Raw genomic sequence first — 14,127 nt, 5'->3', positions numbered from 1 at the left:
TGTGTAGAGTAGAACCTCAGAGAAACGTCAGGTGAGATAGTCGCTAGCCATAACACTGAGCTCAGAGTGTTTCAACTGTAGAGTAGAACCTCAGTGAAAAGTCAGGTGAGATAGCTGCTAGCCATAACACTGAGCTGAGTGTTTAAACTGTGTAGAGTAGAACCTCAGAGAAAAGTCAGGTGAGATAGCTGCTAGCCATAACACTGAGCTGAGTGTTTAAACTGTGTAGAGTAGAACCTCAGAGAAAAGTCAGGTGAGATAGCCGCTAGCCATAACACTGAGCTCAGAGTGTTTCAACTGTGTAGAGTAGAACCTCAGTGATGTCTTTACCACTGAGCTCAGAGTGTTTCAACTGTGTAGAGTAGAACCTCGGTGAAAAGTCAGGTGAGATAGCTGCTAGCCATAACACTGAGCTGAGTGTTTAAACTGTGTAGAGTAGAACCTCAGAGAAAAGTCAGGTGAGATAGTCGCTAGCCATAACACTGAGCTCAGAGTGTTTAAACTGTAGAGTAGAACCTCAGTGATGTCTTTACCACTGAGCTCAGAGTGTTTCAACTGTGTAGAGTAGAACCTCAGAGAAAAGTCAGGTGAGATAGCCGCTAGCCATAACACTGAGCTCAGAGTGTTTCAACTGTGTAGAGTAGAACCTCAGTGATGTCTTTACCACTGAGCTCAGAGTGTTTCAACTGTGTAGAGTAGAACCTCGGTGAAAAGTCAGGTGAGATAGCTGCTAGCCATAACACTGAGCTGAGTGTTTAAACTGTGTAGAGTAGAACCTCAGAGAAAAGTCAGGTGAGATAGCCGCTAGCCATAACACTGAGCTCAGAGTGTTTAAACTGTGTAGAGTAGAACCTCAGTGATGTCTTTACCACTGAGCTCAGAGTGTTTCAACTGTGTAGAGTAGAACCTCGGTGAAAAGTCAGGTGAGATAGCTGCTAGCCATAACACTGAGCTCAGAGTGTTTAAACTGTGTAGAGTAGAACCTCAGTGATGTCTTTGGTTAATTGGAGGTTTGCTATGATTTCCTAAACAAGGATTTAAACATATAGAAAAGAAAGAATGAGTATGTGGCTTCACATTAGGAATGGAGTGAAGCAATGCAAATTGGAAATCCAGTAGGTGTGAATGCTGAATGAACTGAGCCTGACACGCTTCAGAAATCCTTGAGTAGATCCATCAACTCACCTTGCCACCAGCAGCTCCATCAGCACCAGGGAAACCACGAGCACCAGGGGAACCCTAATGGGGAAAAACACACACACCAACAATGTCACCAACGCGCTCCTCTAGGCTGAATCCCCTTGGGAATTCAACATGCAATGTTTAAATTGCTAAATTTGAAGATGGAAATCTGACTTATACTGATAGATTTTCATGTTTCAGCAAGTTGACAAGCTTCCTTACCATTAGTGATGCTGAAAAATCATTCTTTCAGTAATATGGGATCAATATGTATAATAATATACTCCTTCCCATTATTATTTGAAATAGCTGCTCCACGGTTGACTAACTCTGCATGCATCTCATTTGGTTGGCCCTGGGTTCGACCCCCACAGCGGCAGCCATGTGTGTTTGATGTAGGTGCTGAGAAAGAGGAAGTAACGTACGCGCTCTCCAGGAACTCCACGGGCTCCAGCACCACCAGGCTCTCCACGGCCACCTCTCTTTCCCTCCTCGCCAGAGGGGCCGGCAAGTCCCTGAATGCCAGCGGGGCCCTGGATAGGACGGCAAGTGAGGAGAGACATTTAGAGAAAAGGCCAACAGCAAATACAGCGTCCATGTTAGGTTTTTGCAAAATATCAATACAGGGTCAATGTATTTTAAAACTTACAGACTCTCCCTTGGCACCGGGCTCTCCCTTAACACCGGGGTTTCCAACATCACCCTGTGAGTAGAAACACACACATTGAGTTGACGCTGTCAGGTGACCCTGGGTCTCTAATGCAGAAGAACAGTGTGTGTTGATACGATGGCTCACTGAATGGCACTTCCTACTCACATTGTTACCCTTGGGACCGGGAGCACCGACACCACCCTGGCCTCCAGCGGGACCACGAGCTCCGGGGAAACCGGGGGCACCAGCGATACCAGCAGCACCCTATGGAATGCAGAGGTGGGTGTCACACCACTTCATGTGCAGGATTTGGGACAGGCAGATCAATGTGTGTGATACTTACAGTGGCACCCTTGGAGCCAGGAGAGCCATCAGATCCGGCGGCACCCTGTGGTGAGACAAAGAAAAAAGTTGTCTTAATTTTCTGCCTTCATAGATTTGAGTACAAAATAGTTAAAATACTATAGAAATGATACATGACCAAAGTGCAATGCCAGGGAGGTGAAAGGGAACACCTACGTCCAGGCTATACTCACAGCGGCTCCAGCAGCTCCAGCAGGTCCGGGGTTACCACTCTCACCGCGGGCTCCCTGGGGTCCCTCGTTTCCACGGCCTCCCTGAGCACCAGTCTCTCCCTGTGAGGGGACGCAAACAGCTGCACATTAGTCACAATGTCACAGAACACTTCCATTTCCTGTGTGTGGGTGGGTGTATGTGTGTGTGCATGCGTGCGTGCTCGTGTGTGCACATGTATGTGTGTGTGCGTGCGTGCGTGTGCATGCTCATGGGTGCACACGTGTGTGTGCGTATGTGCGCGCGTGCATGTGAGTGTGTTGGTCAATCAAAAATTAATAAATACTACAGTAAATAACAACACTTAGTAGCATCTCACCACATCAACACCACAATTGTTTATATTTTGATAAAGCAGTAAACTACAGAATATCTCTCAGTATACACAGTCCATGGGTTTTGTTTAGTTGGAGGAGATGAGGGAGTGATTATCTTCTGGGTGGAGTAAATGGAGGAAGAAATAGCAGGTATTAGGCCCACTTTCGGTCTGCTGTCACATCACAAACTGCTTTCCTCTTGTCCTCAGGCTCTTGAAGGATATGATTATATAACAGGTGAGAGTTGCAGGATGCTATAATAGCTCAAAGGCCCACAGCAGCACAGGGAGGGGGGGGCCACAGAGGCGGGGTACCAATAGAGGTGTGCTGATGCCATCTGGTGGTTACTGTGTTCATCTGTGCTGGAGTCCCCTTTCAATTTTGCAATATGCCGCCTGATGCTGGGGAGTGGAGAGGAGTGGAGATATTTGAGCTGTTTATTCATCTGCTCCAGGTGGATGCTGATGCTGGCTATGCTGCTGAAATGTTCCATAACCTAATAGGGTCATATTGCCCCTAAACCATGAGGGAGTGAGTGTCTCAAATCTCCTACTACTAATGCTGATGTGGGGAAACATCAAAAACATCAAAGAGCTCAGAATGAGCTGGATGCTGTCTGGGTCAGGTGGATGACACAGGGGGCGGGGCTAGTGAGGTGGGTCAGGTGCATGACAGAGGGGGTGGGGCTAGTGAGGTGGGTCAGGTGGATGACACAGGGGGTGGGGCCAGTGAGGTGGGTCAGGTCAGAGCCGTATAATAGAAGAGTTCCGACATCTCCATTCACTCCAATGGACCAGTTTTTTACTCTCAAGAGTTCCAGGAAGTAAGGTCCTGGATTAAGCAGCACTGTCGAGTTGCAGCAAAATAGACAGTTTGTGTTGTACTCTGAAAGGGTTTTTCCCCCTTGAATCAAATTGTACATTATCAGCTTTATTTTAGCATGCAAAAGTAGCGCGAGACCCATTCCTGGCTGTTCATTGGCTAATGAGTCTCGCATTTTGGTCCTCCGCTGACGCCACTCTCTCTCTAGAGGACACTAGGTCAGGTGGATGACACAGGGGGTGGGGCCAGTCAGGTGGATGACACGGTGTGGGGCCAGTGAGGTGGGTCTGGTGGATGACACAGGGGGTGGGGCTAGTGAGGTGGGTCAGGTGGATGACACGGGGGGTGGGTCAGGTGGATGACGGGGGGTGGGGCTAGTGAGGTGGGTCAGGTGGATGACACGGGGTGGGGCTAGTGAGGTGGGTCAGGTGGATGACGGGGGGTGGGGCTAGTGAGGTGGGTCAGGTGGATGACGGGGGGTGGGGCCAGTGAGGTGGGTCTGGTGGATGACACGGGGTGGGGCCAGTGAGGTGGGTCTGGTGGATGACACAGGGGGTGGGGCTAGTGAGGTGGGTCAGGTGGATGACACAGGGGGTGGGGCTAGTGAGGTGGGTCAGGTGGATGACACAGGGGGTGGGGCTAGTGAGGTGGGTCAGATGGATGACACGGGGTGGGGCTAGTGAGGTGGGTCAGGTGGATGACACGGGGGGTGGGGCTAGTGAGGTGGGTCAGGTGGATGACGGGGGGTGGGGCGAGTGAGGAAAATTACTGAATGCTGGCATTTGAATGGGTACAGAATACAAGTGCACTGCAATAATCAGCTCATTTAGATGTGAGAGAAACACAGACAGGTGTTGGACTTGTGCACACAGACATACCAAGCCATTTGGACAGTCTATTTTTAGCTAGCCAGACCAGCTGTGGTCACATTCTGTTGGATGAGGAAATGGCTTGTGTATTGGGAGACTCACCTTAGCTCCAGCACCACCGGGGAAGCCAGGGGCTCCAGCAGGTCCGGTGGGTCCCTGGAAGAGAAAGACACAACATTAACAAAAGTCTAGACTGAGACAAACTTGAAATGCCACAAAGGATGGATACTTCAGAATGTGTTTGTTACCAAAACAATAATGTGTCAAAGCTTTTAGAGCATTTGGTGTTGATATCAGATGATTTTAATTTGGCAATATAATGTGCAATATGGCATTTATATATTTAAAATATATATATACTTACAGGGGGTCCAGCAGCACCAGTGTTGCCATCGTTACCACGAGCGCCCTGCACAGGATAAGGACATTAGGTCAAATTCATGTTTTCAGAATTCAGCCTATATATTTAGTGATTGAACAACATTGACTCATCTGTGTCATCTTCCTTTTTCTCTAGCAATCTAAGATGTTCTGGTTAATGAATGGGACTAAATAGGAATAGGTCCAGTGTTAGAGGAGTGTAGCAGTGCTTACAGCAGGGCCAGCAGCTCCGGGGCGGCCTCTCTCACCAGGAAGACCACGAGCACCCTGCGAAGGAAGAGGGGAGAGTTTGATATTAGCTTGATGAAGTGCGAGGACATCATACATTTCTCAAGTTATACTGAGGCCTGATATCCTGAATGATTGAGATGAGAGAAAGACTTACCATGGCTCCAGGAATACCGTTCTCGCCATGGGAACCAGACTCTCCCTGTAGACAAATACAGAAGGAACAATGAGCTGAAAAATAAGTCTCATCATCTTTCGGTAAGAACTGCACTGGTGATCAGAAAGGTGCTATCTTACCTTGGGGCCAGCAGGTCCAGAGTCTCCCTTAGCTCCATCCAGACCGCTGAAACCCTGGGGACAAAATCAATCAGCATAATTAGCTCAGGTGCCACTCATAACGAGATCTCGGTGAGCGGGTGAAAATGGTTACGTTGGCGTCCATTGGTGCCGCTCTCTACTCACTCTGTGTCCCTTGATGCCGGGGAGTCCGGGGGTTCCGGGGAATCCACGAGCTCCCTGCGGGAGGAGGGGAAGACCAAGAGAGATCTCAGTAACTCATCTTCAGAAACAACATGCTTATTCTTCTATTTTCTTTAGTATTGTGTCGCAGTCCTTCCTCTCTTTTCGTTATCATGTGCTTGCACATTGTTAATGACAATAAACTAGAACAAAGCACCCTTCAAGAGTTTCTAACTTTCCCCCTAACCTCTTTCCCCTGAAGGAGTGTGTGTTGGGCTTTTATTGTGAAGGGCTGTGTGAAGTGTGTTTTGGGCAGTTACAGAGAGCCAAAGTTGACATAATTTCCTGCTTCATTTCATCCGCCATTTTTTTTTTTTTTTTTATAGCTGAATCATTTCACTTGTTATAAGCATTTTACAAAATGTTTGTGGGAAAATAAATGGCGGGTGAAATCTCTTGGTGCGCATGCTGAAGCAGGAAGTGACATCGACTTTGCCTGCCTATTGTGAAGGGCTGTGTGAAGTGTGTGTTGGGCTTTTATTGTGAAGGGCTGTGAACGAACCTGTGAAGGGCTGTGTGTGAAGTGTGTGTTAGGCTTTTATTGTGAAAGGCTGTGTGAAGTGTGTGTTAGGCTTTTATTGTGAAGATCTGTGTAAAGTGTGTGTTGGGCTTTTATTGTGAAGGGCGTTATTAAGTGTGTTGGGCTTTTATTGTGAATGTCTGTGTGTTCGGCTGTGAACAAACCTGTGAAGTGCTGTGTGTGAAGTGTGTGTTGTTGGACAGGTGGCGTTTGGGAAGAGGCTCCGCCCACACTGTTTAATTGACAGCCCCAAATGGTTTGAAATAACTTAACTACTTGAAGAGTGGTTGACTGACTCTCAAAATCGGCACATCATTTGGAAAATAAGTCAAATTAAAGGCTCATTTTCTGTGTGCTTATCCGTGTGTGTGTGTGTGTGTGTGTGTGTTCTCGTGACCTAGGTCATCTCTAACATAAATGTCACCCATATAAGATCCATTTTTAGCTAACCTTTCCCTGACCTCACACTCACCTGAGGACCAGCAGCTCCGCGCTCTCCAGGGCGACCAGCCTTGCCGGGCTCACCCTGTGGGAGACACACAGGGAGGTCAGATTAGTGAGAACAGATCGGTGTGTGGAACCAAGCTTAATACATCATAAAGAAATCACAGGCTGGAATATGTCATATATTTTTCTTTGGTTTTTCATGTTGACATCCTTGATATAGCAGAATAACTTTTTAGGAACAACAAAATAATATAACCTACAAGCTATATATATCATACTGAATGTATCATGTGTTGGGATGTGTTCTGCATATTTGTAGCTATAATTATATCTAGGTAATATATGATATGGAATACAACTACACTGAAACCGCATTGCATTGAGCTGTTCATTTGTGAGGATTAACTGCCAGCAGATCCCAAGGATGCATCATAAACAGAAACAGATGGAGAATAAAGAAAGGAGAAAATAAATCTGCAGATCACTTACATCATCTCCGTTCTTGCCAGGGGGGCCGGCTGCACCACGAGAACCCATAGGACCCTAAAGAGACCAAGAAATTACCAGATTAGTTATATAGTTATATTTATATAGTTATACTAGGCATCTCTCACGCTACGCGCGCTCGATTCCTAGGCTTGCCTGCCCTGCAGCTTGTATACGCAGCTCGGCCACTGCGCAGCCTTGCCCGCCATGTGGGCTCACTTGCTCCCTCGCCTGCCCTGCAGCTCGCCCGCTGTGCGGGCTCACTTGCTCTTATGATATCACTGATGACCACTACGCGTCACATACGCATACACGGCCTCGCCTGCTCTATGACATCACTGATTACATCATCACGAATGACATCACTGATGACATCATCATTGATGACATCATCACTGAACTTATATAACCTCAGCCAGGAAGGATGACATCACTGATGACATCACATCATTAGGTAATTAGGGCAATCACCTAATTAGAAAATCCGGCTCCGTCAGATCACCTGCACAGCCCAGGTGTGGAAGCCATTGTCTCTGTCTGATTCCTCCCTGATTCTACCTACTTATACTCCCATCACTTATATAGCCTCAGACTGATGACATCACTGATGACATAATCACTGATTACATCATCACTGAACTATTGCTCAGCATTAGGGCAATTAATCTGCCCATCTGCCCTAATTTAAAAAATCCGGCTCCGTCAGGTCACCCGCACGGGTGCTCTTTACACCCCCTGAAAGTTTCAGCCCGATCGCACGTAAAACGGCGTAGCTGTGGCCAGCACAAAACAGACAAACAGACAAACATTGCCCACTTTCTCCCTTTTATAATAGGATAGTTATATAGTTATAGTTATATAGTTGTATCTTTCAAAGGATGCGCCTTCCCAGTATTTGGTTTGTGGTGCTAAACCAAAGTCATATAAGTTCCAATGTTGAATACCCAAAGGTAAAAAGGTACAGTAGCACACACAGATCTTCAGGACAAAGTTGACATAAATTTCACCAATTTATTCTGGCCATGTCAACAAACATGCAAACTTTTTGGCCCAGTGGATGGCCTTCAGCACAGCATCATGCTCTGATGAAGGCCATTGGGCCTAAATGACCGGATTTGTTTATGTTTGTGTGTGTGTGTGTGTTGGGGGGGGGGGGGGGGGGTTTGTGGAGCAATAAGCGATCTGTAGAGATGTGTGTCAGTGGGTCAGTCGGTAGAGCCGGAAGTGGAACAGGTCGACTATAATCAACAGGTAATACCAAGTAATGCAGAATTAAATAGATTGGGTAGCTTCTTTAGTACAAACATGCTGACATTTTCTCTCTCTCTCTCTCTCACACACACACACACGCACGCACGTGTGCACACACACACACACACAGAGCATCTTCATCACAGTCAAACCATAGGAAGCGTTTATGTAGTTGAAAAAGTGGCATACTCACAGAAGCTCCGGGCTCACCAGGCTCTCCTGGGGGGCCAGTGAAACCCTGAGGACCCTGTTGGACACCAAGAAGAGAAACTGAATACAAAATCTATCACTATCTGTGTGTGATTTTATACATCTGATGCAAGAAAAAATCCCTCACTGAAGACATTTAAGCTCAATATCTGTACAGCATAGGAATAGTCTATGTCACCAACCAACTGTAACTAGCCTGTCATTGTCTGAATGTGCAGATGACATGTAACTGATAAGGAAATACGTACAGAGGAGCCAGGGGGGCCAGAAGGACCACGGGGACCCATTGGACCCTGTTGACCAAGATGAGAAACAAGGCTTTAGATTCATGACCTCACACAACAGGAGGAGCTACACCACTGTAGCTGCGCTAGCTGGGACACTGGTGTTTCAAATGTACAACAAAGGTGTGTGAAAACAAAGACAACTAGCACCTGACGAATACATCATCGCTTCGTTAAGCTTGTCAAATCTGCTAAGAAGTCTCTTATTCCAACAGATAAGTTACAATTAGATGAATCAGGACAAATATTATAATACAATGTGTGGTACACCTTTTGCATTTTTAGCAATACAGGTCAGTTCTTAGTTTATGTGGGGAGAGAGAAAATCATCCATACGATTGGGCCAGGTTGAGGTGGGCCGCTGGATTTGGAGTGATCAACGTAGCTCATTTGAGGTTTGAAGTTCTGCAGAGAGAAGAGGAGAGAATTAGTCACTGAGCTTGGATTTCAACTGTTTTGTAGATCAACGAGGGACCATGCAGTGCAGGAACGATCTACATCAAATGTAATAGTTATTTAAGACATCCATGGGGTAATGTAGCACAAAAACATCACTTGGCCCCTAAACTGTGTTCTTTTCTGACGGTTACTTTGCACTCTTAAAGTGAGGTTTGCAGCACAAGCTTCTCCTATGTCAGCAGGGGAGTCAAATTTACAGAAGGTAATCACATATCAAATCCTATAGCACAGATTTAGACCGGAACTTAGAATTTAGACAGTATTCCAATATTGCAAGACTCTCAACGGACAGGTTTCTGGGTTAACTCCACAGAGCTAACCCTGAGGAGCTGTCCACAGTCCCAGTGCTGAAGCCAACAGGGAGGAGCCTCTCCTTGCCTGCTGATCTCTTCCTCTCCTGTTCAGTGAGTGATCATTGAGATAACCTTGTGGCAAGAAGGGGTGGCTTTCCTGGACGTGCATTAAACTGAACTCAAGCTTGCATACCATGCAGGTATCTCCTTTGTAAAGACATTAGTGCGAGACTTCAGGGTGTTTTGACATGGAGGTACTTACTCCGCCAAGGCCAGGGGGTCCAGGAGGGCCAGGGGGTCCAGGGAGGCCAGGCTGGCCGTCGATCCCATCATTGCCAGGAACACCAGGAACACCCTGAAGAAAAAGACAGGCAGACATGGTCAATTTCACATTCACTATGTCATTCATCTATTATCTAATTATTGTTACAGCTAATCTGTCTTGGAGGCGAAATGATGGGTCATAGTATAACCAACACGTATTACACCATGTCATTTATCTGTAATAATTATTTATATTTACAAATTAGAACAACAAATGAGTCCATAGTGATTGTAATTATACAGTACAGATTGTTTAAGTGTATATTCTCTAAAGTAATTAATTAATTTTTTGTTTTAAAATCATCGTTGCTTTTTCTGTTATTCTAAAGAACTTTAAATTGTGTTTTCATGTTGATTTGACCTCTATCGTTGCATTAAAAAATAACTAATAATGTTTCTTTTCAATCATGAAAGCACTCAAAATGTTTTAAATTAATGCATTTTCAATTTTAGTTGACACGCTACTTGCTACTGTTTCTTAATAAATTAATGTGACTTGTATTGCTTCTTCATGTATCAAGCAAGAAATGTTTATTTGACCTTTGAACTTTGAATGAACTTTGACCTTTTGACCTATAAATCAAAGGTCACTGGGACAATTACATCACAGCAGATTCATCGGGGTTGAGATGATCCTTTGTAGTGGCACAGACAGTAACGATGTGCTGTAGATTGTTTACATTTTCACTTATTTAGCCAGTAAAAAGTCTACGGTATGAAGTACGGTAAAAGCTGTCTTTCTTAGAGAGATTAGAAAACGCATGAAAATACAAATTGTCAACCACATGCAATGTCGCAAAGGTGTATGGCTTGGCTAGCAGTGAAATCTTATGAATGTGAAGTGCCTGAGCCACTGTGAGTAAAACTACACAATACTCAACACAACAGACACACATTGTGATGGGAATGCTTGGAAAATACAACCAACTTGTCTCCAACAGGAAATAATGATATTGAACAATGCATCAAGCCAGAGTCACTTGAGCTTTATTTCTTGTTTACAGTCAGATTGCGCCTCTATTTCACTGCAGAAATGCCATAGAAGGTATAGTTGTGTTGAAGAAGAGCAGACTGGATAAAAGTGAGTGAAGTTGCAAATTGAAAGTGAACATGAACCTACCCTGTCTCCCTTGTCGCCATTGTCTCCCTTAGTGGGCTATGGATAGGCAGAAAAAGGGAGTTAGGCTTTGCTGCAATGGATCCTTCACAATATAAAAACACTTCTTCAAAGTGCATCATCTAACATAGAGACTCACGATGCACATGCACATGTAATGACAAACTAAACCAAAGTGGGCTGTCCAAACTGTCAGCATGTCCAAACAAAGATCTCTTTTTTAACAAGCATAATGGTTTTAAAAAGCAAAATCCCTCACCGCCTCTGGCTCCATGGGTCCTACAGGGCCAATGGAAAAGGATAAATTGTCAGCATCCCTTCAACATATTTACCACCAGACACAGATCATAACTTTTGACATTTACAAAACAATGTAACCCTAAATTAAGGTGAAAGGGTAGACCTGTGCAGAGTGTTAGGCCTACCCTGATATTTCAAGGCTACATATCCATAGCAGGGCCAAGCTGGGGTGTCAAAGCTAGTGAAAACATGAATGTTTCACTGAGCTTGTTGGTTTGATCATCCATAGCCTAACAGTAGCTGGTAAATCATTTCTGCAGTGTAGGTGACATTGTGTAAGCCAGCTAGAAACTGTAGTGTAATCCTACAGGTAGGTCTGCTGGGCGGTTACATAGGTCAGACTTCGGCAAAAGGCAGGTGTAATCCATCTTTAAATGAATAAACAAAAAAAGAACTGAATACAGGGTAAATCCAAAGCGTTTCTTTTCTGAAATAAAATCCTCAGGCAAGCGGTAGGCTTAGGGCCTCTCCAGTCCATTTCTGGCCAGCAAGCCCCATGGTAAAAAAAAAAAAAAAAAAAGTGCAAAGTGCCTCAAATGAACTGGGCACTGGGTGGCGCCAGAATGCTAAATCAACCACAGAGCATGGAGATGGGGGTCATGAAGGAGGAGTACCATCGTCAGGGCAGATAGGGCAGCACTCTCCGTCGGGGATGATGGGGTCGGCGCAGTCGGACGTGTCCTCGCAAATCACCTCGTCGCACATGACGGTGCCGCTGTCGCACACGCAGATCTGGCAGGGCTCGGGTTTCCATACGTCCTTGTCGTTATACGACTGTCCCTCCAATGTGCAGCTGCCGAATGTGCCTGGGAAGAAGAGGATAACCACCGCGGTGAGCTTGGTGACACTATAGTAGGTAAGAGTGAGCGACCATAGAGGTAGGCTAACTGACAGGATGAGGATGCATTGCTAGATGTCAATGCTTAAAAACTGACACAGACAGTACACCAGTGCATCATGAAAGTGGCGGACCTAGTTTAGCCTTGACTACACCTGCACAGGTGCATCACATACGAAACACGTGACCCTATACAGCTTAAATCAATTAGGCTAGTTCTGGTCCTTTGGTAGTTTTAGTTTTCCCAACATAGCACATTAAGTAGGCTAGGCTGTTTATATTTTAGATCAGTTATTCAACAAATGTGATAAACTGTTGGGTCTTCCATCTCACCAGGTCAGCACTTCAGCAGCCGACTAATGTCTGGGAAACTGGGTTAATGGGCAATGTGCCAACGGCTTGGGAAGTGTTGGGTGATAAGAATAGGGCATGCCACGGAAGAGACCTCCTCTGGGCCACACCACCAGTCACTTTCCAACATTTCTGCACAGTTGTGGAAAGATTCGTTTGTCCAGTAGTCTCGCTTGCCAGACTCTCCCTGCAGCGGGAGAGAAACCTAGAAACCAGACACCTACCAGTGGAAAATGAGAGAAAGTGTCTGTAATCATATGTTGGGCTTTTGCTGGATGCGTGGGTTGGGCCTCAGAGGTGGGAGGATCGTGGTCTGGAGGCTGGATCTACAGTTCCAGTTCTTGCCACGTAGTGGCGCTATTAACCTACAAACAGAGCTCCACACACACCATCCACTCTCTGGTGATTAATTGATGTCTAGACAATTTCGTAGTCGACGTCAGAGTTAAGAGATTTTCCATTGTGATTTTATTAGATATAACTAATTCTAGTTTCGCTAAGAGTGTATCGAAATGTTGGTTAATCAAGTAGCCTACAACTTGGTCGTGTAGCTTTATTGGAAGTTAAGTGCTGCTGATGATCTCCAGACTTCGACACAAATTAAAATGCAACTTTTCGAAAGTTGGTGATAAAAAAAAACTGCAGCACTAACATAGCCTACTTGAGCTTTCATCAAAAGAACCTGGCAGTTTTCAAGAGTTTTTAAAACCTGTAGTCTAGCTGCGTCCACTCCCTTTGAACCCAGTGTCCTCTCATTGCGCATCAAAGATTGTGCAGCTGCTGAAAATTCCCTCGCCCTAGGACGCACTGAACGTGTATTTGCACGTCAGTGAGAGCAGCAGCACAATACTGTACAAATCTCGTTCTATAAACTCCACTTCCAGATCTCCAAAAGCATCAAAACGCCATATGTGTTCACCATCACTGCCATCAGGTCTCCCGCAGAGTAGGATATCTCCCAAACAACAGAAAACTGCTCAGCATCCTTGCGGGCTATCCAGATGTTGAGTGTGCTGTGTGCCACTGTCCCAACACAACTCAAGTCAATGTTTGAAAGTGATAGGCCTACTTACCATCATCCTCGCCTTGACCTCTCGCCAAAAGCACTGTTGCGCTAAGCAACAGCGCTAACCGAATATCCACAAAGCTGAACATGTCTAAATATTAGACATGTAGACTCTTTGGGGCAAAGGGAATCCTGTTTTTCTCCTCAGACTCCACTCATACAAGTTGGGTCCGGTCTGTGTAACTCCAATCCAGACCTTAGCGGAAACTCCCTACTGCCTAAACAAATGGGTAAGCTTGGCTTTTATATGGCAGAACTTTTGGGGAGGTCCCGGGCGCACCAGATAACTTGTACATGTTCAAGTCAGAGTCCCTCCTCCGTCACTCGGAGGGGCCGTCTTAAAACATGTCAAACAACTTCACGTTTCAGCTCAAACGTGGATGTGCAGTCATCATTACGCACCGGCCCGGCTCCGTTTAGACGCGTTTTATCATCTCCAGCTTTTAATGGACTCTATCAATTGACATTTTTGGTGATGTGTGTCGCCTAACCTGAGTCACCGTGTCATCGCCGACTTGTTTTTTAATCGTTTGTTGGACGTTGTGTGTTTTTATTTGTAGAGATCTACAGTATTGTCTTCGTCAGGCCAACTGTATTGCTTAGACTACTCTATCAAGGAGGAGATGTAATGGAGTCGA

General features: G+C 45.6%; 1 protein-coding gene across 1 annotated transcript in view; it reads right to left on the bottom strand.

The window, feature by feature from the left end:
* col1a1b (collagen, type I, alpha 1b) overlaps positions 1-13,694 on the bottom strand; it is a 28,348-nt gene extending 14,654 nt beyond the window's left edge. Inside the window, exons 1-22 of the mRNA XM_083635094.1 lie at positions 13,497-13,694; positions 11,849-12,040; positions 11,194-11,213; positions 10,938-10,973; positions 9,756-9,848; positions 9,078-9,146; positions 8,706-8,750; positions 8,441-8,494; positions 7,000-7,053; positions 6,536-6,589; positions 5,487-5,540; positions 5,322-5,375; positions 5,182-5,226; positions 5,010-5,063; positions 4,780-4,824; positions 4,518-4,571; positions 2,371-2,469; positions 2,178-2,222; positions 2,000-2,098; positions 1,832-1,885; positions 1,608-1,715; positions 1,186-1,239 (exon numbers count right to left, since the gene is read on the bottom strand). Coding sequence (XP_083491220.1) covers positions 1,186-1,239; positions 1,608-1,715; positions 1,832-1,885; positions 2,000-2,098; positions 2,178-2,222; positions 2,371-2,469; positions 4,518-4,571; positions 4,780-4,824; positions 5,010-5,063; positions 5,182-5,226; positions 5,322-5,375; positions 5,487-5,540; positions 6,536-6,589; positions 7,000-7,053; positions 8,441-8,494; positions 8,706-8,750; positions 9,078-9,146; positions 9,756-9,848; positions 10,938-10,973; positions 11,194-11,213; positions 11,849-12,040; positions 13,497-13,578 — 1,464 coding nt within the window. The 5' untranslated portion in view covers positions 13,579-13,694. The remainder of the gene's footprint in view (positions 1-1,185; positions 1,240-1,607; positions 1,716-1,831; positions 1,886-1,999; positions 2,099-2,177; positions 2,223-2,370; positions 2,470-4,517; positions 4,572-4,779; positions 4,825-5,009; positions 5,064-5,181; positions 5,227-5,321; positions 5,376-5,486; positions 5,541-6,535; positions 6,590-6,999; positions 7,054-8,440; positions 8,495-8,705; positions 8,751-9,077; positions 9,147-9,755; positions 9,849-10,937; positions 10,974-11,193; positions 11,214-11,848; positions 12,041-13,496) is intronic.
* Between the last annotated feature and the right edge of the window lie 433 nt (positions 13,695-14,127).

The sequence above is a fragment of the Poromitra crassiceps genome (genome assembly GCF_964638095.1).
Source record: "Poromitra crassiceps genome assembly, chromosome: 4".
Taxonomy (NCBI): domain Eukaryota; kingdom Metazoa; phylum Chordata; class Actinopteri; order Beryciformes; family Melamphaidae; genus Poromitra; species Poromitra crassiceps.
This window is presented reverse-complemented; position numbering and strand designations above follow the sequence as displayed.